Consider the following 23434-nt stretch of genomic DNA (forward strand, 5'->3'; position numbering starts at 1 on the left):
TAGACCGTTCAACAAGTTAAATTGTCCTTCCATTACGGTTAACACTGTACGTAGTAGACCGTTCAACAAGTTAAATTGTTTCAAGCCTTTCCAAATTCCAAGTCATTTATTTGTCTTTGGTTTTAATATAAAGATCAAGAAAACAGGAGGGGGCAATTATTATATAATAAGTGAACTAAATTAATTGTGCGGGATCAAATTAGTCATCAAAAACATTCCAAAAATAAAAAGGTAAACAACCGACTGAATAACTTAAAATGAAATAGGCAAATAAATAATCGGACTGAGGGAGTATTAATCAGAGACTAGTCGAAGGTAATCTTGTACTTATGTGTATAATTTCCAGCTAACATGACTCATAAAACTGTCTTATTAATAGGTACAAAATTTTGAATAAGATGGTTTTATATACAGAGTATTAAAATATGCAAAAAATTTGTAAAACTGACTATTTTTAACTAACTACTACTCATTCTTTGTAGTTAATTACAAACTTATTTCAGATGGTTTTAATTTAAGGAGACGATAATATCACCATTTTATAATAAAATAAAAATATGATTATTTAATAATGATAAAAAATTATTACTTTTTAACACTAAATTGGTGATAATATTTTACTAGAAAATGTTCTCATTTTATCGTAAAATGATTATATTTTATTTGTCAAAACTTAAGACGGATACCACCCATATGAGATGACACTTGTGTTAGATTTTTCTCACACAACATATGTGTAGGATACTAGGAATGTGCCTAATTTTTGTCCGCCTTACAAGTTGAAGTCTACCCCTTGAGTCCTTGACTAATTAAGGTCTTTCTAGTTTTACAAAGCATTTTTCTTGTGACGTGTTAATTCTGTCACAAGCTGAAAACCTTTCACAAAAAAAAAAAAGAGGGGACAAGGTGGGGCATTCCCCATGTGCTTCCCCACTCACCTCTTATGTGTATTTTGTGAGAGGAAATAATCGCCGTCTTCAATGAGATTTTGTGCTAGTTTTAATTTATAAGGATATCTCTAATGTATTTTGGATAACTACCATGAATTATTTTAAGAATATAAATCTCTTTAATTTTAGAATAATTGAACTTTCTCTTGACATATTAATTTGCACAAAAATTAATTGAAGAAATTGCACAAGACGAGACTATGTAAGCTCAGTAAGTCTTGCTTAAGTCGGGTCAAATACTACTACATGGTGTCATTTCCTAGGCAACAAGTGTGGCGATTTGGTATGTATCTGTCCCGTCTTAATTTAAGGAGATGATAATATCACCATTTTATAATAAAATAAAAATGTGATTATTTAATAATGATAAAAAATTATAACTAAAATTATAACTTTTTAACACTAAATTAGTGATAATATTTAGTGAACTAAAATTATAACTTTATAACTAAAAATTATAACTAAAATTATATGATAAGTGAACTAAATTAACTGTGCGGGATCCAATTAGTCATCAAACACATATTAAAAATAAAAAGGTAAACAACCGACTGAATAACTTAAAATGAAATAGGCAAATAAATAATCGGACTGAGGGATTATTAATGAGAGACTAGTCGAAGGTAATCTTGTACTTATATGTATATTTCCAGCAATCACAACTCATAAAATTGTCTCTTATTAATATGTACAAAATCTTGAATAAGAAGGTTTTATATATATTAAAATATGCAAAAAAGTTGTAAAAGTGTCTATTTTAACTAACTACTAGTCATTCTTTGTAGATAATTACAAACTTATTTCAGACGGTTTTAATAACTTAAGGAGAGGATAATATCACCATTTTATAATAACATAAAAAAGTAATTATTTAATAATGATAAAAAATTATACTAAAATTATAACTTTTTAATAAAATTGGTGATAATATTTTATCAGAAAATATTCTCATTTTACCGTAAAATGATTATATTTTATTTGTCATAACTTAAGACGGTACCACCTGTATGAGATGACACTTGTGTTAGATTTTTCTCGTACAACATATGTGTAGGATACTAGGATGTGCCTAATTTTTGTCCGCCTTACAAGTTGGAGTCTACCGCTTGACTAATTAAGGTCTTTCTAGTTTTAATTTATAAGAGCAAGTCCAATGGTAAGCAACAATCTTCTAGCTTGACAAATCCACATCATCTCCTAAGCTACCATTCTTCTAAGCTACTAAACTATTCCAATGGTTTAGCTACATTTATATTAGCATGATAATATAAATCAAATAATAAGAATAAATCAAAAATTATTGGAGCTAATTTTCTATTGGTTGCTTGGTAATTGTGGGCCCATGTAAGCAAGTAGCTTAATGAAGCTACTAGCTTAAGCCTAGCCATTCTAAATAGTCATCTCCAATGGTGTAGCAACTAACTTGTAATTTTAAGAAATTGCAAGCAAGTCCCTAAGCTACACCATTGGACTTGCTCTAACTAGTGTAGATCCCGCGCAAATGCGCGGTAAATATAGGCCTTTTAATTTTCAGTGTGTTAATTATAGATTTTAGATTTATATCTCGCGAATTTTTATAAAAAATAACTAATATTAAAATTAATCAAAAGAATTGAATAATTCCATGAATTGTGTTTTTTATGAAAATATTTTAACGACATCAAATTTTTTAAAAAAAACTTTTTCGTCACGAAGTTAGTAATAGGAGATACAATTTTTATGTATAGATTGTTTTAAATGGAAAATTAATTTAATAAATGAAAATCTAATTTGTTTCCATATATAAGTTTCAGCACTATGGAGAAAATTTTAGAGAAGTTGTATTCTCTTAGTACATAGGAAGATTTATACTTTTAAATTTTGCACCTCATTAATATTTATCAGTTCACTCCATTGTATTTTGATATGAAACAAAAAAAATTAAAATGGAAAACTAATAAAAAATTTTATTTAAGTTGTGAATTTTTTTTAGTGAATGTTTTTTGTCACGAAGCTAATAGTAAGCATGTGTCAAGTTATTCTCTACAGTAATAATTATTGCATTACTGAAAAATTTAGAAACTTATACTTTATAATTTAATATCAATTTTATTTTATTTTAATGAAAAAAATATAATTATGAATTTATTTAAAAAATTAGAGTTTATTTATAAGAATATATTTATTGAAAAGATAATAATGTAATGAAAGAAAATGTTATTTATTACCTTATTTAGCTAGATGCTTTTTAGAGGGAAAACTAAGAGAATTTTTATTCTCTTAGTAGTAGGGAGAAGATATCTCTAATGCATATTTTTTTGAGGGGATCTCTAATGCATATTTTGGATAACCACCATGAATTATTTTAAGAATATAAATATCTTTGTTTTTAGAATAATTGAACTTTCTTTTGACATATTATAATTTGCACAAAAATTAATTGAAGAAATTGCACGAGACGAGACTATGCAAGTTATCTGACCCGTCTTAAGCAAGATTTATTGAGTTTGCATAGTCTCGTCTCGTGCAATTTTTAGACGGGTCAAATAATTTGAGTCAAATACTACCATATGCTGGTATTTCTTAGCTAGGCAACAAGTATGGTGATTTGGTATGTATTTGACCCGTCTAAAACTTAAGACGGATAAAGTTCGTCTTAAATAAGAATTTGTCATGATGCAAGCTAAACTACGTACCCTAAACGCTAAGGCAAACTCGTTAGGAGTGTGATATTTGAATTCTACATGCTCACAAATATTTAGGCTTTATTTGGAGCTAGAAGATGATTTTTGAGGATATCCCGTTTTTTATATCTAGATTAATATTAGTAATTGACTAGTATAGAGCTCGTGCGAATGCACGGTATTTTAGAATGTCATGTGTAGAGAACTTAACAATTAGAGCTAATAATAATAATATATAAATGAACTTTGAATTATATTTGTAATTATCTACAATTGTTAATGTGTAAAAATACTAAGAATTAAAATAGAACGAATTTTACATTTTTACTCGGAATAAGTTTATGATTAAAAAAAGAAGATTGTTAGTTTAATTACAAAAACTTATGCTTATTTTTACGCATTTGAAACATATAACTATTTTTGTAATTTTTGTTACTCCGTACAATATACGGAGTAAAAATTTTAAAGAATAAAAAAAGTGAAAAGCACACACTGATTTTAATAATATGAGTAAAATCTGCATATGTTTTAAATAGAAAATTTACGACATTTAAAATACATATATTTGACTAATGAGATAATAATGAATAAAATAAATTTGGCCCAACTATAAAAGCTGCTGTGTTTGATAAGATACTTTGACACGTAAAAACCATATATTCGGTCCAACACATATCTAGATAAAGTTAGGCCCAATTTCTAGTTAAAAGCATTTAGACGGGAAAATTTTCAGTTTTCTTAATTCTTTTAGTTTAAGGGTGATGCTCATCCTCTTTATTAAAGGAACAACCACGTTCTATGAAGGATTTAATTGCAACAACTTTCTTTCATACTCCTCTTAATTGTTCAACTCTTCATAATGCCGTATATAAAATTGTTCAATTACAAATGCTACACCATCATGAATAATATGACATAAACATTAAAAGTAGAAACATTAAATATACAAGTTTCGTTCACTGAACATTTTTATATACCAAGTCAATCTTTTTTTTTTGAACAATTATGATCAATTCGATAAATTAGTCAGATATGTGCTTGATGTGAATTGCCCATTAATTAGCTTAAAAAATACAGAGTAATTAATAGTAATTTTTATTGTTAAAATGATTATGATATTGAATTAACAAAATCACAAACTGAAAAATACAATCTACAATTTTAATATATATCGTACATAAAAATAAATACACTATAATATCATTATATATATTTATTTTAAATTTGACAAAGTACTAATTAATAGTTATCCAGTAGATTGTTTACAAATTTACAATACAACATAAACTCAAACTTCCATTGAAAAAAAATTAATTATCTAGGAATTTGACATTCTTTTTTAAAACGAAAAAATACACTTTGCATGTGCTTGACTTGCTTTACGAAGATCTTATGTAAAACTAGAAAATAGAATGAAAATGAAAATATACTTATAAAAAATATTAAATCTGGACAAAATGCTGAATCTTTTTTAAATGAAGCAATACCTTGACATTAACAGACTTGGCTAATAATATGGGAAAAATCATTTTATAGTGAACTGAATTAAAAGAGAGAAAATGGAATGATGAATATGTTGATAAAGATTGAAATGAAGGGCATTGGAGAGGGTGAGGGACTGACGGAGAGTATGTATGAGTGATATGATAAATCTCTTAAATAAATGTGTGTTTTTTGGGGTTAATATTACGGTAATGATAAATACAGTCCTAAGGGTTGTATTTAAGAACTAAATTACTTCCCAAAATGGAATTAAATTAGGAATTTATGACACAATTACGCGTAAATTGATGTCATTAATGCTTAATTTAAGTTTTTCTTTCCTTTTTAGTTACCTTAAATGCAGCCCTTAGGGCGGCTGTATATATAATTTTCCTTTAAAGGTGGGTTTAGGGTTTAAAATGGTGAAAGGGCTGGTAAATATCGGTCATGCAAATTTAGCCCAAACTACTCTTAGTTTACTAACCCATTGTTTAAGTGATTTATTTTGCTTAAATAGCTCGGTGTCTAATTGTTTATTACAAATTATCATTTAACATTGGATATGTCCGTTCTCACCTTAAGACGGGTCACGTATCCTACATAAGACAAAAACAGAATGAATTAAAATTATCAAAAGATTTGTCTCATCTATGAAAGCGGGGTGTTTTTTTTTTTTTTTTTGGACGAAAGGAACAAGATTAAATAAAAGACAGAAAAAGAGTTAAAGTTTACATCACGGGGGCGGGTCGGGGGAGAGAGGCACGCAGGTCAAAACAGAGTCTAAAGTACAAAGATGAAATACAAGAGGAGGAGGGAAATCCCACTCAAAACAACCTAAAGAAGAACTAGTGTCACGAATGGCAATGTGGGCAATGGCATCCGCAACACGGTTGGCCGATCTCTTCTCAAATACAAGCTTCAAATGGGGAGAGTCCTGCAAGAGGTCCCTACACTCAAGAATAACGTTAGTACACGGACCACAAGGGGCAGAGGGGCGCAAAATAGAGGTAACCGCATCAAGACAGTTAGAGGCAATCAGAACGTTATTCACATGGACTCTAGAACGGCGAATCCCATCACGGATGGCGAGGACCTCACAAAGGAAAGGGTTAGGGGCAAGGATGCGGTTGGACCAACCAAGAACCCAGGAACCATCACAGTCTCTAGTAACACACCCCAAACTAGCAAGGTTAGAAGAGGGAGAAAATGCCGCGTCAACGTTGGTTTTAAACCAACCAAGCGGCGGAGGGGCCCAGCTCAAAGGGTAGCTAAAGGCATCATGGGGGGTGGTAATCGCAGGTGGGGCAGAACGGGGGCGGTCAGAGGCACGGGGTGTTATTTGACCCATTTTATTCTTAGGATGTATATATCCGTTTCAAGGAAGACATATTGTTTGTTTATTATGATGTATGTATATATATATATATTCCGTAGGTGTTATTTATTAGCTATCGCCTCATATAAGGTTATAAAAGTCGGGTTAGAAGACGTATAAGGTCATACGAGTTTATAAATATATATAGTCGGACTATAAATATATATATATATATATATATATATATATATATATATATATATATATATATATATATATATATATATATATATATATATATATATAAATATATCTATAGTCAAATTGAAAAGCTAAACTAAGTATGTGATTGGTCAATGTTACACGTGTGTCATTATATTTCAAATCAATTTTTCAAAAATTTAGATTATTTTTCATTTTATATCAGTTTTATTAGGTTTAAATACAAATTTTTAATACATTTATCTATTTTCGGGTTAACTCACGTGTTGAACGGGTTCTAACCCTAAATGTGCAAATTACTATCGGATCGGGTTGAGAAGAGCGGATTATTTTTAAGCGAGTTTCAGTATGATTTTTGGCCGGGTCATCTTTTGAGAAGGTTACTTAGAGTCAATGGGTCAACCAACATAATAACAACCAACTATAAAATAATATTGTTTCATTTCGATTGAATTTTATACGTTTGATTAAAAGACCTTATATTTAAGGGTATTTAGCGATACTAACCTATTTCTCATGGCGACATGACTTTGTTAACATCAAACAACAATGACCAACCGCATCCAAACTACAATTTAACTTCATATAAACAAGATTTATGTTTCCATATTTCAATAATAACTACGAACATTTACTAAAAGTTAAGTGTAATAAGTACATCATGACATCCCAAAATCGGGGCTAAGTAAGATTAAAACATAAAAGAGTCATATGTAATAAGGTAAAGCTGGAAAACTAACCAAATATGTCTAGACTCTTAACGTAGTTAATTGATAAAAAAAGCAATGAAAACAAAAGTAGTTGATTAAAAAAAATAAAATAATACTGTATAAGGTAGTTTTTTTTACAAATACCTCCAAATAATCAAATACAAGGTAATTTTTGACAAAAAAAACCCTAATTCAAATATAAGAACTTTTAAAACATTGCATATTTTTTATTGCCATTTAGAATCTCCTACTCGCAAATATAATTCAAATGTGAGAGCATAAATATACGTTCACACAAAACGTAGCCATTATTTTTAATATCATTTTTAATAACAACTACTCCCTCTGGCTTTTAATTTTCTTCCCGTTTCTCTAATATATGTGAGGAGTATTATAATGAAATGGGAAGAAAACAGCAAGCCGGAGGGAGTAGTTTGTAACCCGTGCAATGCACGGGCCTTTAAAATGCTTCTTGCAAAATGGAAAACTGTTCATATATGTCTTGCTTATCCGACTTCGAAGTTACACCGGGATTAACATCCTTCTCAAAGTCTCCTACATTTATGAACCAACATTACCCCAATGCCTTTATACCTCTCCCAAAGTGCCAAAATAGTGAGGTTGAATACTTGAATGTACAAAACTTTACCATTGTGTTAACTGTTAACAACACAAAGAGATACACTTGAACTCAGCACAAATAGTCAATATGTTTAGGCATCATACTTCATAAATCATAATTCATTAACAATTTAAGTGGGATGAATTAATGTTACTTGTCACCATGAATTTAATAAGTGATCCGGACAATTTATACTGGTGCAATGAGTATGATGGGTTTAGTATCTTGGACTCGTTAGCAATCATATAACTTTAATTTTTGTAAAGCTAAACTAATACTCCCTCCAATCCTCTATTTTCTTCCTCTTTAGTTTGGGCACAAGGATTAAGAAATGAAGTATTATATTGATAAAAAGTTGGGTGGGGTTTGATAATAGGAGAGAAGGATGAATAATTAAGAGTTAAATAATGAATTGTGGGCCACCAATATTAAAGTAAGAAATAAAATAGGATTAAAAGAGTTGGGTGGGTGGGGTAATAGGAGAGAGGTATGAATAAAATAAGAGTAAAAAGTTACCAAAAATAGAAAGGGGAAGAAAACCTGAATAACCGTTTTAGGAAATAGGGAAGAAAATGGCGAATTGGAGGGAGTATAAATTTCAGGTGATTACTCATAAGATCATAAGAACATGATACATATTATAACTAAAATTAATTAATGACACTTTATCAAGTTATAAATTTATTTCAAAGAGCGTTAGCTTGTTGGCCAATTTAAAATTATAGGGTAGATCAAAGCTAAGAATGACCGGCTTCAATTAAGACAACCTTGTATGGGTAGGCAAACAAATGACAATTAATTGTCATCAATGAATGATTTAGTAACCGTAAGAAGTGGGGATTGAAAAGTTGTAAGACAATTAAAGCAATAACAGGCCTTCACCAAGAGGCGAAACATAAACCGGAGCCGCCACCAACGCCTCACACAAGGAGCTGACGCTAAACCATGACGGTGGCCATGGGCCTAGCAGTAGAATCGGTATTGGACTACGCCAAAGGGTTCGGGAAACCGGCCATCTCCGGCAGTCGTATGAAGGGGAGAATATGGGGAAACCATATTGTGAAGGTTGGGTAGGTAGGTGGTTTATGTGGCTTCACGAAATAAGAGTAACCACCGTGTATTTCGTTGTGGGTATGAAGACTGATGAGAGGCGGGGTAATTGTGTTGAGCTGATGACATGGGTTTTTTTGGTGAAAAATGAAACGTCGTTTTGAGAGTACGTGGCATTTTCTAATCCAACATGGCATTGTCTACGTGGCTTTAATTTTGCATTTTAGCTTAGCCTTTTAATAAGATTTATAGATGTTTGAACTGCATTATTTTTTTTTCTTTCAAATTTGTCTACTTTTGTTATGCTTTTAAATTATCGAGGAGTTATTGTGGTATTTTTATTATTGTCATATTTAGATACTCTCGATAGATACAACTTTATTATTGCTATATGTTAGATACTCTCGATAGATACTTCGATTACAAAGCAACCACTATTAACACATTTTGTTACAACAATCTAAACAACAAACCCGTATCACCTTTTTCTCAATAAAATATTTACGCTTTTATTTTTTATAAGCGGTATTTTAATAAAATGATTAAAACAAAGGAGAACTTCTTAAATGTCCTCGTTTTTGTTGTACTCGTGTCATTTTTTTTGAGCCGTTATCACCGTTTATTTATTCACGTTGATTTATTTCCTATTTACATGCAATTTATTAGCTTTACTCAATTTGATTTTCCTAAATAAAATACTCCGAAATAGATAAAGAAGTCTTCGCAACTTTAACAAGAATTTTAAATTAATTTGAAATTTTTAGGGCTTTTTATAGGTGATACATAATAAATGGATTTCCTAAAGACAACAATTGTATTTCGACGTAATATACATGCATGGATTGCATGGTAGTCAGTGGCGGAGCCAGGAATGTAAGTCAGCGGGGGCGAAAATTTTCAGCGGGGGCGAAACGGTAATAATATAAGCACAAATATTACTATCCAACTAGTTGTATAATAAGGATTGTACAAACCTATACATTAATCCGAGCTTATATGCAATTTTATTGAGTTTTGTAAGAGTTCATTTTTTTTATGTTCAAGTGTGTGAGTTCAAAAACTTTAAAGGATAGCTCAGATTCTTTTTAACAAAACTCGAAAACTTTAGTAAAGAGCTCGGATTCTACACCATACAACCGTATACAACTGGTTGTGTAATCTACTAATTGTAATATAAGGGGGTCTCAAAAAAATTCGAAAATTTTAACTAAAAATTTCGAAATTTTCAAACTCCAGCGGGCGCGACCGCCCCTGCTAGCCCCTCTCTGGCTCCACCACTGATGGTAGTACATGCAATGATACTATTACTATAACAATATCTTAAAGACTTTCGCCTATTACATTATAAAGTATATACTCGTACTCCGTATACAAAAGGATTAATAAAAAAACTTGTATTATATCAAAACGTGGTGCAATCTGTTGGAGCAAAAGAGACTTGTTGTGCTTGCAAATCATACCCAATATGAAAGTTTGTTTGAGCAATATTCCCAAATATGAAAGGAGGAGTATATGTAGCTACCATTGCCAAACAAGCCAACCCGTCGTCCGGAAAGAAACTATTTTCGGCATTAAGCACAACATCGCCTCCACTAAAATGGAACACCATACCCGGGAAATTTAACTCGTCCAATGAGTCGATCTCATAACATGGATCGTACACCAGGCTTGAGTTATTTATCGGGGTGAGTCCTATACTGGCCTTCACGGCGGAATTAATTCCTTCATAGACATCTGAGGGTAAATATGTCAAAGTTGTACCAGAGTCTAAAATTGTAGTATTAGTAACGGGGACAGAACTGTTCCCGATACTAATACTATCTTGGGTTACACGGTAATATGTAGGTGGGGTGTCCTCTTGGGCTAAAGGAGTTGATATAACTCCTGGATCTGTCACATCAAGCCCGAAATTGAATTTACTGTTTACCCCCGATGATTGGGGGGGTTAAACAGTAAGAAAATTTGTAATTGATATTCGAGCCAAGTTGTGACACAAATGACAAAGGCCCGCCTCCTAACCCGACTATTCCATCCCCAAGGGGATCTAAAAAACCTTATTGGTTATACCCACACCCGAATGTAACGTCCGGTATAGACGTTGAAGCGAATGTAACGGTATCCGTGCTTAACACGCCCGTAGTATTGGTCCCGTCCCCGTAACTTGCTATATTTGATTTATTTAAATTGGCATTATGATCCTCTTACTCTCGGCCTCTCGGGTAGCACGCTATTAGAATCGGAGAGGGGAGGAATTCATAAAGCGATTATCGTATTATTGATAGTTTGTTCGTGTCTCTAACCATTACGATGGTTTGCATTTTATAGTACATCTAAGATCTGAACATAATAATAATAATATCTTTTAACAATGGTGAACATGATTAACTTATTGCATAATATCGATATTATTCTGATTACGGTATATCACAATATACCGTAATCTCCTAACATCCCCATCAAACCCATGGTAATTTATCGAAATTTCATGAGTTTGCCAAATATAAAAACGGAGAACCATTCGAATTCCTCCTTCTTCGATCTTCAATCTTCAAGAGTAACGTCACTCTTTTCGAACTTGTTAAAAGAAAAATATTATTGGTCGGGAACAAAATAACGAAGAAAAATGCATTGGCTAATTAATAACTAGCACTTTTTATATATCAAATCTAGTAATTAATTAACAACTCTAACAAGACAAATATATTAGTATGAAATTTTTAGGTTTTTTTTACAGTTGATACATAATGGATTTAAACAGAACGATAATTATACACGCATTGTAATACATGTGATGATAATATAATTGCAACAATATCTTAAAGACTTTCGCCTATTACATTTATAAAAAGTACGCTTATTTCGTACACAATAGGAGTAATGAAACTTTGTAATGTATCAAAACTGGGTGCAATCAGCTGGAGCAAAAGAGACTTGTTGTGCTTGCAAATCATACCCAATATGAAAGTTTGTTTGAGCAATATTCCCAAATATGAAAGTAGGACTATCTGTAGGTATCATTGCAAAACAAGCCAACCCGTCCCCGGCAATGAAACTATTTTCGGCCTTAAGCATAACATCGCCACCACTAAAATGGAACACCATACCCGGGAAATTTAACCCGTCCAATGAGTCAGTCTCATAGCAAGGATCGAACTTCTGGTTTGGGCCATTTACCGGGGCGAGCTCAATACTTGCCTCAACGGCGTTCTTAATCTCCTCGTAGATATCTGAGGGTAACATTGTAAAACGTGTACCAGAGTCTACAATTATAGTATTAGTAACGGGGACAGAAGTGTCCCCGATACTAATACTATCTAGACTAACAGTGTAAAGTGTAGGTGGGGTATCTTGTTCGGCAAAAGGAGTTGATATAACTCCTGGACCCGTCACATCAATCCCAAAATTCAACTTACTGGTAACCCCTGAATCTTCAGGGGTTAAACAGTAAGAAAATTTGTAGTTGATATTTGGGCCGAGTTGTGACACTAATGACAAAGGCCCGCCTCCTAACCCGACTAGTCCATCCCCATTGGGATCCAAACTACCTTCCTGGATATACCCACACCCGAACACTACGTCGGATATAGAAGTTGTAGGGAAAGTAACGGTATCCGTGCTCAACACGCCCGTAGTCTGAGTCCCATCTCCATAACCATATGCATAAATACATGAATTGTCATTTTGTGAACAACCCGCTTGAGACAAGCCGAATTGGTTAGCATCACATAATTGAGAGGTGCATGCAATTATATTATCGGTCGAGGATTGTGTTGGGTCGAATAAATGGGGTTGTTCCCCTATGCAACGCTGACACGGGGAGCACTGGACCCAGATCAGGTCGCTCCCTGTGTCAGCGATTGCTGTGAATTCTACTGGGGGAGTACCTATTGATATTTTCATGTCGAATTCCCCTCCATCGGGGATTACAACACTTTGGACAGTAGTTTTGTCGTAAAATACTCCTCCATCGCGCGGGTTATTATCTAGGATAGTTTTAAGGTCGTAGAATTTAGAAGATAGCGTTATCTGGTGGTGGTGAGAGATCGAGCCAAGGGAGAGCCTCCCTTGGTCGCCTCCTCGTAAGGTGATTTTAGAGGAATTACGACGAATGAGATCGACCGAAAATTTTTCATTTTTGGTTGTCAATTTTCTAGCATTAACCATCTTAGAGCTAGGAAACAATTGAAAGAGTGGAAGTATTACTAATGCCATGAACAAAATATAGTTAACCATAGCATGCATGATGATTAATTATTAAAAACTAATAAATAAAAGAGAAATTTGTGATTATAAATTTATAATTGTGGTGTAATTAAGAGATACTATGATGGTTTATATAGTGCAAACCATCTAATTATTGTGATGGAAAAAAATCAAATAAAATGACAAAATAAACAAGTAAATAATAATAGACCGTTCAACAAGTTAAATAGTTTCAAGACTTTCGAAATTCCAAGTCTTTGTCTATGTATTTTAGATTACTACTAGTCCTTCCATTACAGTTAACATTGTACGTAGTAGACCGTTCAACAAGTTAAATTGTTTCAAGACTTGCCAAATTTCAAGTCATTTATAGTCTTCGGTTTTAACATCACAGCAGATCCTCTGTCCCATTTAGACCTGGCAAACAGATCGGGTTATGTCGGGTTCGTGTTCGAGTCACATGTAAACGGGTCACAATCACTCAAATCCAAACCCGACCCAATTAAATCTAGTATCGTGTTTGTGTCGACCCATTTACATAAATGGGTCATAAGGCCTCAACCCTAACCCGTTAATTTCGTGTCGGGTTCGTGTCGTGTTTTCGTGTCACGTCCATATTTTGAAAGTTTAAGTATATTTATGTGATGGAGGTTCAAGAAAAATTAGGATTAATTTAGTAAATAGGTCATTCGTGTCGGGTTCGTGTTTAGAGAGGTCAACCGTAACCCAACCCAATTAAATATCGTGTCGTGTTCGTGTCGACCCACTTACATAAATGGGTCATTAAGTCTCAACCCAAACCCGTTAATTTCGTGTCGGGTTCGTGTCGTTTTTTCGTGTCGTGTCATTATTTGCCACCTCTAACTCCCATTTTATGTCTCATCGTGTGTCCCATTACTTCTCCTAATGACACATTAGCATTAGGAGATATAATATTACAATTTTTATTATTTTAAGCGTGATGTGTCAAGATCTTAAGGAATGAGGCAAGATGGGACATAAAAGTGGGACAAGTGATCTCTACTCTTTTAACATAAAGATCAAGAAAAGAGGAGGGGTCAATTATAATATGATAAGTGGACCAAATTAATTGTGCCGGATCCAATTAGTCATCAAAAACATCCCTAAAATAAAAAGGTAAACAACCGACTGAATAACTTAAAATGAAATTTGCAAATAAATAATCGGACTGAGGGATTATTAATCAGAGACTAGTCGAAGGTAATCTTGTACTTATGTGTATATTTCCAGCTAACATGACTCATAAAACTGTCTTATTAATATGTACAAAATTTTGAATAAGATGGTTTTATGTACAGAGTATTAAAATATGCAAAAAATTTGTAAAAGTGTCTATTTTTAACTAACTACTAGTCATTGTTTGTAGTTAATTACAAATTTATTTCAGATGGTTTTAATTTGAGGAGAGGATAATATCACCATTTTATAATAAAATAAAAATGTGATTATTTAATAATGATAAAAAAATATTACTTTTTAACACTAAATTGGTGATAATATTTTACTAGAAAATGTTCTCGTTTTATCAGAAAATGATTATATTATTTATGAAATTTAAGACGGATACCACCTGAGATGACACTTGTGTAATTGTGTTAGATTTTTCTCACACAACGTATGTGTAAGATACTAGGAATGTGCCTAATTTTTGTCCGCCTCCGCCTTACAAGTTGAAGTCTACCACTCTACCCCTTGACTAATTAAGGTCTTTCTAGGTTTACAAAGTGTTTTGCCCGTGACGAGTTAATTCTGTCATAAATTGAAGACCTTTTACAAAAAGGGAGAGGAGATAAGGTGGGGCATTTATATTCCCATGTGCTTCCCCACTCACCTCTTATGAGCATTTTGTTAGAGGAAATGATATCCGTCACAAGCTTCTGACAGATATCGCAATCTTCAATGAGATTTTGTGCTAGTTTTAATTTATAAGGATATCTCTAATGCATTTTGGATAACTACCATGAATTATTTTAAGAATATAAATATCTTTAATTTTAGAATAATTGAACTTTCTCTTGACATATTAATTTGCACAAAAATTAATTGAAGAAATTGCATGAGACGAAACTATGTAAGCTCAGTAAGTCTTGCTTAAGTCGGGTCAAATACTACTATACGGTGACATTTCTTAGGCAACAAGTGTGGTGATTTGGTATGTATCTGTTTCGTCTTAATTTAAGGAGAAGATAATATCACCATTTTATAATAAAATAAAAAGTGATTATTTAATAATGATAAAAAATTATAAAATTATAACTTTTTAACACTAAATTGGTGATAATATTTTACCAGAAAATATTCTCATTTTAACGTAAAATAATTATATTTTATTTATCAAAACTAAGACGGATACCACCTGTATGAGATGACACTTGTGTTAGATTTTTCTCACACAACATGTGTAGGATACTAGGAATGTGCCTAATTTTTGTCCGCCTCCGCCTTGCAAGTTGAAGTCTACCCCTTGACTAATTAAGGTCTTTCTAGTTTTACAAATTGTTTTGCTTGTGACGGGTTAATTCTGTCACAAGCTGAAAACCTTTTACAAAAAAAAAAGAGGGGATAAGGTGGAGCATTCCTCATGTGTTTCCCCACTCACTTCTTATGGGCATTTTGTGAGAGAAAATAATATCCGTCACAAACTTGTGACGGATATCGCCGTTTTCAGTGAGATTTTGTGTTAATTTTAATTTATAAGGATATCTCTAATGCATTTTGGATAACTACCATGAATTATTTTAAGTATAAATATCTTTAATTTTAGAATAATTGAACTTTCTCTTGACATATTAATTTGCACAAAAATTAATTGAAGAAATTGCACGAAACGGACTATGTAAGCTCAGTAAATCTTGCTTAAATCCGGTCAAATACTACTATATGGTGACATTTCTTAGGCAACATATGTGTAGGATACTAGGAATGTGCCTAATTTTTGTCCGGCTTACAAGTTGAAGTCTACCCCTTGACTAATTAAGGTCTTTCTAGTTTTACAAAGCGTCTTGTTTGTGACGGGCTAATTCCGTCATAAATTAAAGACCTCTCATAAAAAAGGAGAGAAGACAAGGTGGGGCATTCCCCATGTGCTTCCCCACTCACCTCTTATGGGTATTTTGTGCAATTGGTCTCCCTTGTGACGGGTTACCATTTGTGGCGGATATTTTGTGAGTAAAAATGGTAACAAAATGGGTTAGTGGAGAAAGGGGACCACATGAATAGTGTTGCAGAGAGAGAAAAAGTGGGTACTTTGTGAGGTAAAATGGTATCCGTCACTCCAGAGTGACGGATAGGTGCCGTCACAAATAAGAATTTGTGGTATTTTGTGAGAGAAAATGATATCCGTCACAAGCTTGTGACGAATATCGCCGTCTTCAATGAGATTTTGTATTAGTTTTAATTTATAAGGATATCTCTAATGCATTTTGGATAATTAACATGAATTATTTTAAGAATATAAATATCTTTATTTTTAGAATAATTGAACTTTCTCTTGACATATTAATTTGCACAAAAATTAATTGAAAAAATTGCACGAAACTATGTAAGCTCAGTAAGTCTTTGTAAGTTGTAACACCCCATATTTTTGGTTAATTTAAAACTTACATTTACATACAAAACTGGCCAAAATACGGGATATTATAATTAATATACAAAGTCTCTTATTACAAAATGAATTATATTTAAAAACTTTTACAAAGCTTTTAAATAAAATCTTCACTTGAAATAAAATCCTTTTGAATCTAAAATGAAGTAATCGAAAATAAAACCGAAAGATGAAAGGACCTACCCCCATGACGAGTAGCTCAGAAGGGAGAAAACACGTCAGCCGAAAAGCTGAGTAACATATAATACCTCAATAGAAGCAGAATAGTTTTTGGTTATTGCGTGGAAACACATGTAAAAATAAAAAGAAACACGGAGAATAATAAAAACACTCCCCATAAACTAATCTCAAACTCAAACTTTCTCCATAATATAATAGACACTCTAATCCTAATAAATAACTCAATCTCAACTCATTACTCCATCTCACTCATTAATCTGTCTCAAATTATAATAAACCAATGTAACCACGTATCGTATTCTCATCGTCGCTCCTAAGCCAAGGATAAGGGGAGGGTGAACTTGCGGATAAAAACCGCGAAACAATATTTTTCCATCTCAATATCGATTTCAAACTCATAATAATATAACTCAATAATCATGGCCCCACTGGACCGTAAACATAACTCGACACAAACTCCCCATAACTCGTAACTCAATACCAGTAACCAATTTTCATCTCAATTTCAATATCGATATTGTCAAAGTTCTTAATAGACCTGCTCAACACTTAGATAATAACTCTAAGCTACTCGAGTCGAAGACAAAGGAAACGACAATAAAAATAAGACCAAAAATCCCTAGTCTCAATATTTGTGATCAACTCAAGGCCACAATACATACATGCCAACGGTATGCTAATTCATTACTGACAATGTCCACCATCATAATTTCTCCCATCTCAAATTACCAATCATACTTTTTCAACTACACCAACATAGTTACCTTTCCGGTAAACCCGTTTAATAATCAGAACAATCAAACAATACCACTATGAATCATAAAGCAAGGCGCCTAAATCTTGAGCCCTCCTTCCACGCATAAACACACAGTTCAAACGCATTCGTCTTTATCCCATAACCCCCAATGAATTAACAGTATAAAATAAACGGTAATGATAAATACAGCCCTTAGGACTGTATTTAAGAACTAAATTATTTCCCAAAATGGAATTAAATTAGGAATTTAAGACACAATTACGCGTAAATTGATGTCATTAATGCTTGATTTAAGGTTTTCATTCCTTTTTTGGCACCTAAAAAACAGTCATAAGGACTGTATTAGGATCGGTAGAATCGTGTTACCTTAATATTAGATCAATAGTACAACCAAGCCATAACTAGAAACCATGAAATTAATAGGCAGATGATAAGAACTTGGTGTGGGATGCTAGCAAGTTGAACGCTAATGATGATCATCCAATTTTTTTTTCAATAATTTACAATCTGGCGAGGGATGAAGCGAAACGGCAGAATAGGTTATTTTATCAAAGGAGTAAAGTAGGTTGTTGGTGAGGTGATGATAATAAGGCTGAATAGCAAATAATACGCAATAATATAGTTGTAGGTATCTAGGTAATAAAATTACATTGGGATTAGGAAAACTTAATAGGATATATATCTGATAGAATAATAGAAAGTTGGAGCGATAAAATCAAATATTTCAAAATACGTTTATAGCTTCAATTCCTTTTAGTAGGAAAAGAATATTTGAACATAAAATACGTTTCAAGAAATATACTAGGAATTAAACTTCAAGAACAAGACTTTCAAGTCATAATCTAATATACTAGGAATTCAAAGAATGATTGATCCTAACAAATAACAATTACAATAAAATTGGATTAAGACGATATTAACCACTAATCACAATCGGTAATGAAGCTTATCAGCCTTGCACTCAGCCGCAGAAAACAAAGTCTTGGACAAAGACTCAAGTTGGACTCCCTTGAAATCAAACGGACAAGAATGCAACTCAGGGTACCTGTGGGACCCACAGTACACTTCTCCACACCTGCACTCGAAACCCGTCAGCCCAATCCGTTTCTTGCAACAACCACACCTCTTCTTCATTGTCTGGCCCACATTAGCCGCGACCTTAGTGACTATGTCGTCTTTGTTGCTGCTCGTACGACTTTGTTCTGGTTTTACAGTTGCTTTCTTAAGGGAATCTCGGAAACACTTAGAACAAAGATTGTGTTGGGTTGGATTCCCAAAGAATCCGCATCCGGTTGCACATAGAGCTGGATCATTCATGTTGCTCATCTTCTCCTTTATTTAATTAATTAAATCGCTTGAAAAATAGTTCAATATATGATGATCGACAACGTACGCTTTGTTATGTGTAGATAATTTTGGTGTGAGACGTGCTGTGTATATATATAGAGGTGCACTTCTTTTCTTGGAATACAAGTTAGTTTTCCTAATTCAATCATGACTAGCAAAAATAGGTGATTTACGCTATACTACAAGTTTCTTAGCTGAAATCTAAAATTATACTCCCTCCGTCCCGGCAATTGTTGTCCTTTTGTTTTGGCACAAAGACCAAGAAAAGATGAGAAGACCAATAAATAAATGACAAGTGGAACAAATTGAATGAGAATTATCAAATTACTCATCAAGTTCATTCTTAAAATAGAAAGGACAACAAATGACTGAAACACCCCAAAATAGAAAAGGACAACAAATGACCGGGACAGAGGGAGTATATTGATGAGGTAAACATGTATTTATACCGAAAAGGCTACGGTTATACACTGCGTATAACATCGTGGCATGTGGCAACTGTGAGGATTAAGATAGAATCTTTTTCAACTTTTTTTTTTTTTATATATTTTGGGAGTCAATTTAAATTGAAATTTGAACTTTTAAAATTTATTATGAATTTTTTTAACAAATTTGATAAATATTACTCCCTCTTAGTCTCAGTGTTGGTTACTTTTCTTTTGAGCACCAAAACTAAGGATATGAATTTGGACTACACAAAACACTCTACCCCACATGGAATTGAATTTGGACCACACAAAACTTACCAAAAAAAAAAATAGGAACCAACACCCGACTAGCGTGGAAATAGAGAGGGGAACCAACACTCAAACTGGGAGAGAGTATTATTTTTATTGTCTAATTATTTCCTTTTTTTCCATTATCTCTAACATCATTCATCCATGCCTAGCTTCAACTACCAGCCGTGATTCCGTGAACACCTCTCTGCCGTTAACATCTCCGGCGCCGACGACCTATCATGCCGAAGGCTCTAGCCTGGTTACGACTATCACGTTGCCCTTCAGTTAGAATCGACCGTGGATGACCCAAATCAACGGTTTTGCCACCACGAAACAACCGCGAAAAACCCGACACCTAATTAAAATCTAAAGAAATTGAAATAAAGCATTAATTTGATGGATTACCGTAAACGTAAATGATTAATTCGTGATGTGAAACTAAACTGACAAAATTATTGTTCAAAAATAGACTATGAGCATGTTTGGCCTTAATTCTCAAAAATGAGTTTTTGTTTTTCAAGCTTAATTTTTCAAAAGTGTTTTTCAAAAGCAGAAATAACAAATACTTGCTTCTATTTTTATGGGCAAAAATATGGATTTTTAGTTTTTGAGAATTTTTGTTTAACTTTTAGAAAATCATGTGTTTGGCCAAAAAGTGTTTTTGAGTCCAAAAACACTTTTACAAACTAGGCCAAACACACACTATATAATGTCATTTCATGAAAAATTAAACTGATAAAGTTTTACGTAATTGATTGTTTAGAGTGAATTTTTAAAAGATATGGAAAGATATTTTGTTAAGATATAATATTATTTAATTATAGTAAATATAATTATTATTCACATTACCAAAATTAATAAAATTCTTAACTATTTTTCCTCCATCTCTTTCATCTTCCCTCCATGATAAATTTTTTCCATCCAAATATCTACACAATTCCCTCCCTACTTACAAATAGATTCTTCTACATGTTACATTTTAAATGGTGGTGTATAGAAGATTCTATACACCAAGTGTAATCGTAGCATCTTCCCTTTTAACCGTCCTCGTATTTGTATTTGTTGTACTCTTGTCGGTTTTTATTGTGAGACTGATTTATTTAATTCACTCACATTTCCCCATTGTTTCAAGGTATTAAAGTCTTATTTTTGTGATGGTTTCGTTGCTACTGTTGCTGCTGTATTATCACAATTCCAGAAAAAAGGAGGAAAGGAGTACGCGGGCGGGGTCCGCGGGGATTGGTCCGCAGGAAAAAGAGTGAGGGACAACAAAATGAAATGATATTTTATTTAGGTACAAAAGTGAGCGATGTGTTGTCGATGCGGGATAGGTCGAGACTATATTCGGCTCTTATGTGAAAAAGTGACGGTCTTTAGTTAGACGGAATTTCGTCTTAAACCTACAATAATTTAAGACGGAAGTTTACTACTACTATTATTATTATTATTATTATTATTATTATTATTATTATTATTATTATTATTATTATTATTATTATTATTATTATTATTATTATTATTATTATTATTATTATTATTATTATTATTATTATTCGTGCAGCTTTATTATTATTATTATTATTATTATTATTATTATTATTATTATTATCCTATCCGGCAAAAAATATATTTTTATATAAATACGCTTTAATATATTACTTTTACAAAAATCGAGTTTAAAATAAAGTTAATAAAATAAAATAATTTTAAAATATAAAATAAAATAATTAAACCGAAAAATAAATTTTAAATGTCAACATGGGAAATTCGCGGGTGTTACATTGACTCATCTACTATTTACAAGCAGTTTAGCTTGTTATATTTGATTTATTTAAAGGGAAGTGATAAATACAATCCACTGGATTGTATTTAAGCATTTAATATCCTTCTATATTTGACATTGATTTAGAAATTAGAGAGTAAATTACACATAAATTAATGCAATTAATGCATATATTAACTATTTATTTCCTCTTTTAGTTGCTTAAATACAACCCACTGAGTTGTATTTATCATAACCCTTTATTAAAATATCGCTTATAAAAAATAAAAGCGTAAATATTTTATTGAGATAAAGGTGATACGGAGTATTAATTAAAAACAGATGAGCATCAATTACTAATATTAATTTAGATATAAAAAAATGGGATATCATCAAAAATCATCTTCTAGCTCCAAATAAAGCCTAAATATTTGTGAGCATGTAGAATTCAAATATCACACTCCCAACGAGTTTGCCTTTGCGTTTAGGGTACGTAGCTTAGCTTGCATCACCAATTCTCATTTAAGACGTATTTTATCCGTCTTAAGCTTATGACGGGTCAAATACATACCAAATCACCTCACTTGTTACCTAAGAAGTGCCACCATGTAGTAGTATTTGACCCGTCGTAAGCAAGGCTTACTGAGCTTGCATAGTCTCGTCTCGTGCAATTTCTTCAATTAATTTTTGTGCAAATTAATGTGTCAAGAGAAAGTTCAATTATTCTAAAAATAAAGATATTTATATTCTTAAAATAATTCATGGTAGTTATCCAAAATGCTTTAGAGATATCTTTATAAATTAACGGTTTTTCTAACCTATGCCCACTAGACATAGGATAAAAAAACAAAAAAGGAAAGAAATAAATGTATTTATTGTAAAGAAAAGTAAAATTAATAGGATATTTCAATTTCCCATAAAAATACCAATTAATTCTTTTCTTTTTTATTTTATTATCTTATGCCTAGTGGACATAGGTTAGAAAAACCCATAAATTTAAACTAGAAAGAACCTTAATTAGTCAAGGGTAGACTTCAACTTGTAAGGCGGACAAAAATTAAGCACATCCTTGTATCCCTACACATATGTTGTATGAGAAAAATCTAACACAAGTATCATCCCACGGGTGGTATCCGTTTTAAGTTATGGCAAATAAAATATAATCATTTTACGATAAAATGAGAACTTTTTTTATTTTATTATAAAATGGTGATTACTATCCTCTCCTTAAGTTAAAACCGTCTGAAATAAATTTATAATTAACTACAAAGAATGACTAATAATTAGTTAAATAGATAGTTTTACAAATTTTTTGCATATTTTAATACTCCGTATATAAAACCATCTTACTCAAAATTTTGTACATATTAATAAGACAGTTTTATGAGTTATGTTAGCTGGAAATATACACATAAGTACAAGATTACCTTTGACTAGTCTCTGATTAATAATCCCTCAGTCCGATTATTTATTTACCTATTCCATTTTAAGTTATTTCAGTCAATTATTACCTTTTTATTTTAAGAATATTTTTGATGACTAATTGGATCCCGCACAGTTAATTTAGTCCATTTATCATATAATAATTGATCCCTCCTCTTTTCTTGATCTTTTTGTTAAAATCAAAGACAAATAAATTAGCCGAATGGAAGGAGTAGCAGTAATCTAAAATACATAGACAAAGACTTGGAATTTGGAAAGGCTTGAAACAATTTAACTTGTTGACGTCTACTACGTACAGTGTTAATGTATTATTTACTTATTTATTTTGTCATTTTATTTGATTTTTTTTCCATCACAATAATTAGATGGTTTGCAGCGTACCAA

General features: G+C 32.1%; 3 protein-coding genes across 3 annotated transcripts; all 3 read right to left on the reverse strand.

Annotated features, from left to right (window-relative positions):
* Positions 1-10416: 10416 nt before the first annotated feature.
* On the reverse strand, positions 10417-11480 carry LOC141599922 (aspartic proteinase nepenthesin-1-like). Its single transcript, XM_074420048.1, has 2 exons — positions 11450-11480; positions 10417-10904 (listed from the first exon to the last, which is right to left on the reverse strand). The coding sequence occupies exons 1-2, from the start codon at positions 11478-11480 to the stop codon at positions 10417-10419; spliced, it is 519 nt and encodes a 172-aa protein (XP_074276149.1).
* A 429-nt stretch (positions 11481-11909) lies between these two features.
* On the reverse strand, positions 11910-13178 carry LOC141599925 (aspartic proteinase CDR1-like). Its single transcript, XM_074420051.1, has one exon. The coding sequence runs from the start codon at positions 13176-13178 to the stop codon at positions 11910-11912; it is 1269 nt and encodes a 422-aa protein (XP_074276152.1).
* A 5528-nt stretch (positions 13179-18706) lies between these two features.
* Positions 18707-19096, reverse strand: LOC141599927 (zinc finger A20 and AN1 domain-containing stress-associated protein 1-like). The gene has a single exon (XM_074420054.1). It carries the CDS (start codon positions 19094-19096, stop codon positions 18707-18709), a length of 390 nt encoding a protein of 129 aa, XP_074276155.1.
* Positions 19097-23434: the final 4338 nt, after the last annotated feature.

This window comes from Silene latifolia, chromosome 9 (genome assembly GCF_048544455.1).
Source record: "Silene latifolia isolate original U9 population chromosome 9, ASM4854445v1, whole genome shotgun sequence".
Lineage (NCBI taxonomy): Eukaryota > Viridiplantae > Streptophyta > Magnoliopsida > Caryophyllales > Caryophyllaceae > Silene > Silene latifolia.

What these genes read in the sequence shown, in the direction of transcription:
- LOC141599922 (XM_074420048.1), bottom strand. Translation starts at nt 11,480, where the DNA reads ATGGGTTTGATGGGGATGTTAGGAGATTACG. An exon ending in GGGGATGTTAGGAGATTACG is followed by an intron (nt 10,905 to 11,449) that starts GTATATTGTGAT and finishes TTGATGTGACAG; the next exon opens with ATCCAGGAGTTATATCAACT.
- LOC141599925 (XM_074420051.1), bottom strand. Translation starts at nt 13,178, where the DNA reads ATGGTTAATGCTAGAAAATTGACAACCAAAAATGAAAAATTTTCGGTC.
- LOC141599927 (XM_074420054.1), bottom strand. Translation starts at nt 19,096, where the DNA reads ATGAATGATCCAGCTCTATGTGCAACCGGATGCGGATTCTTTGGGAAT.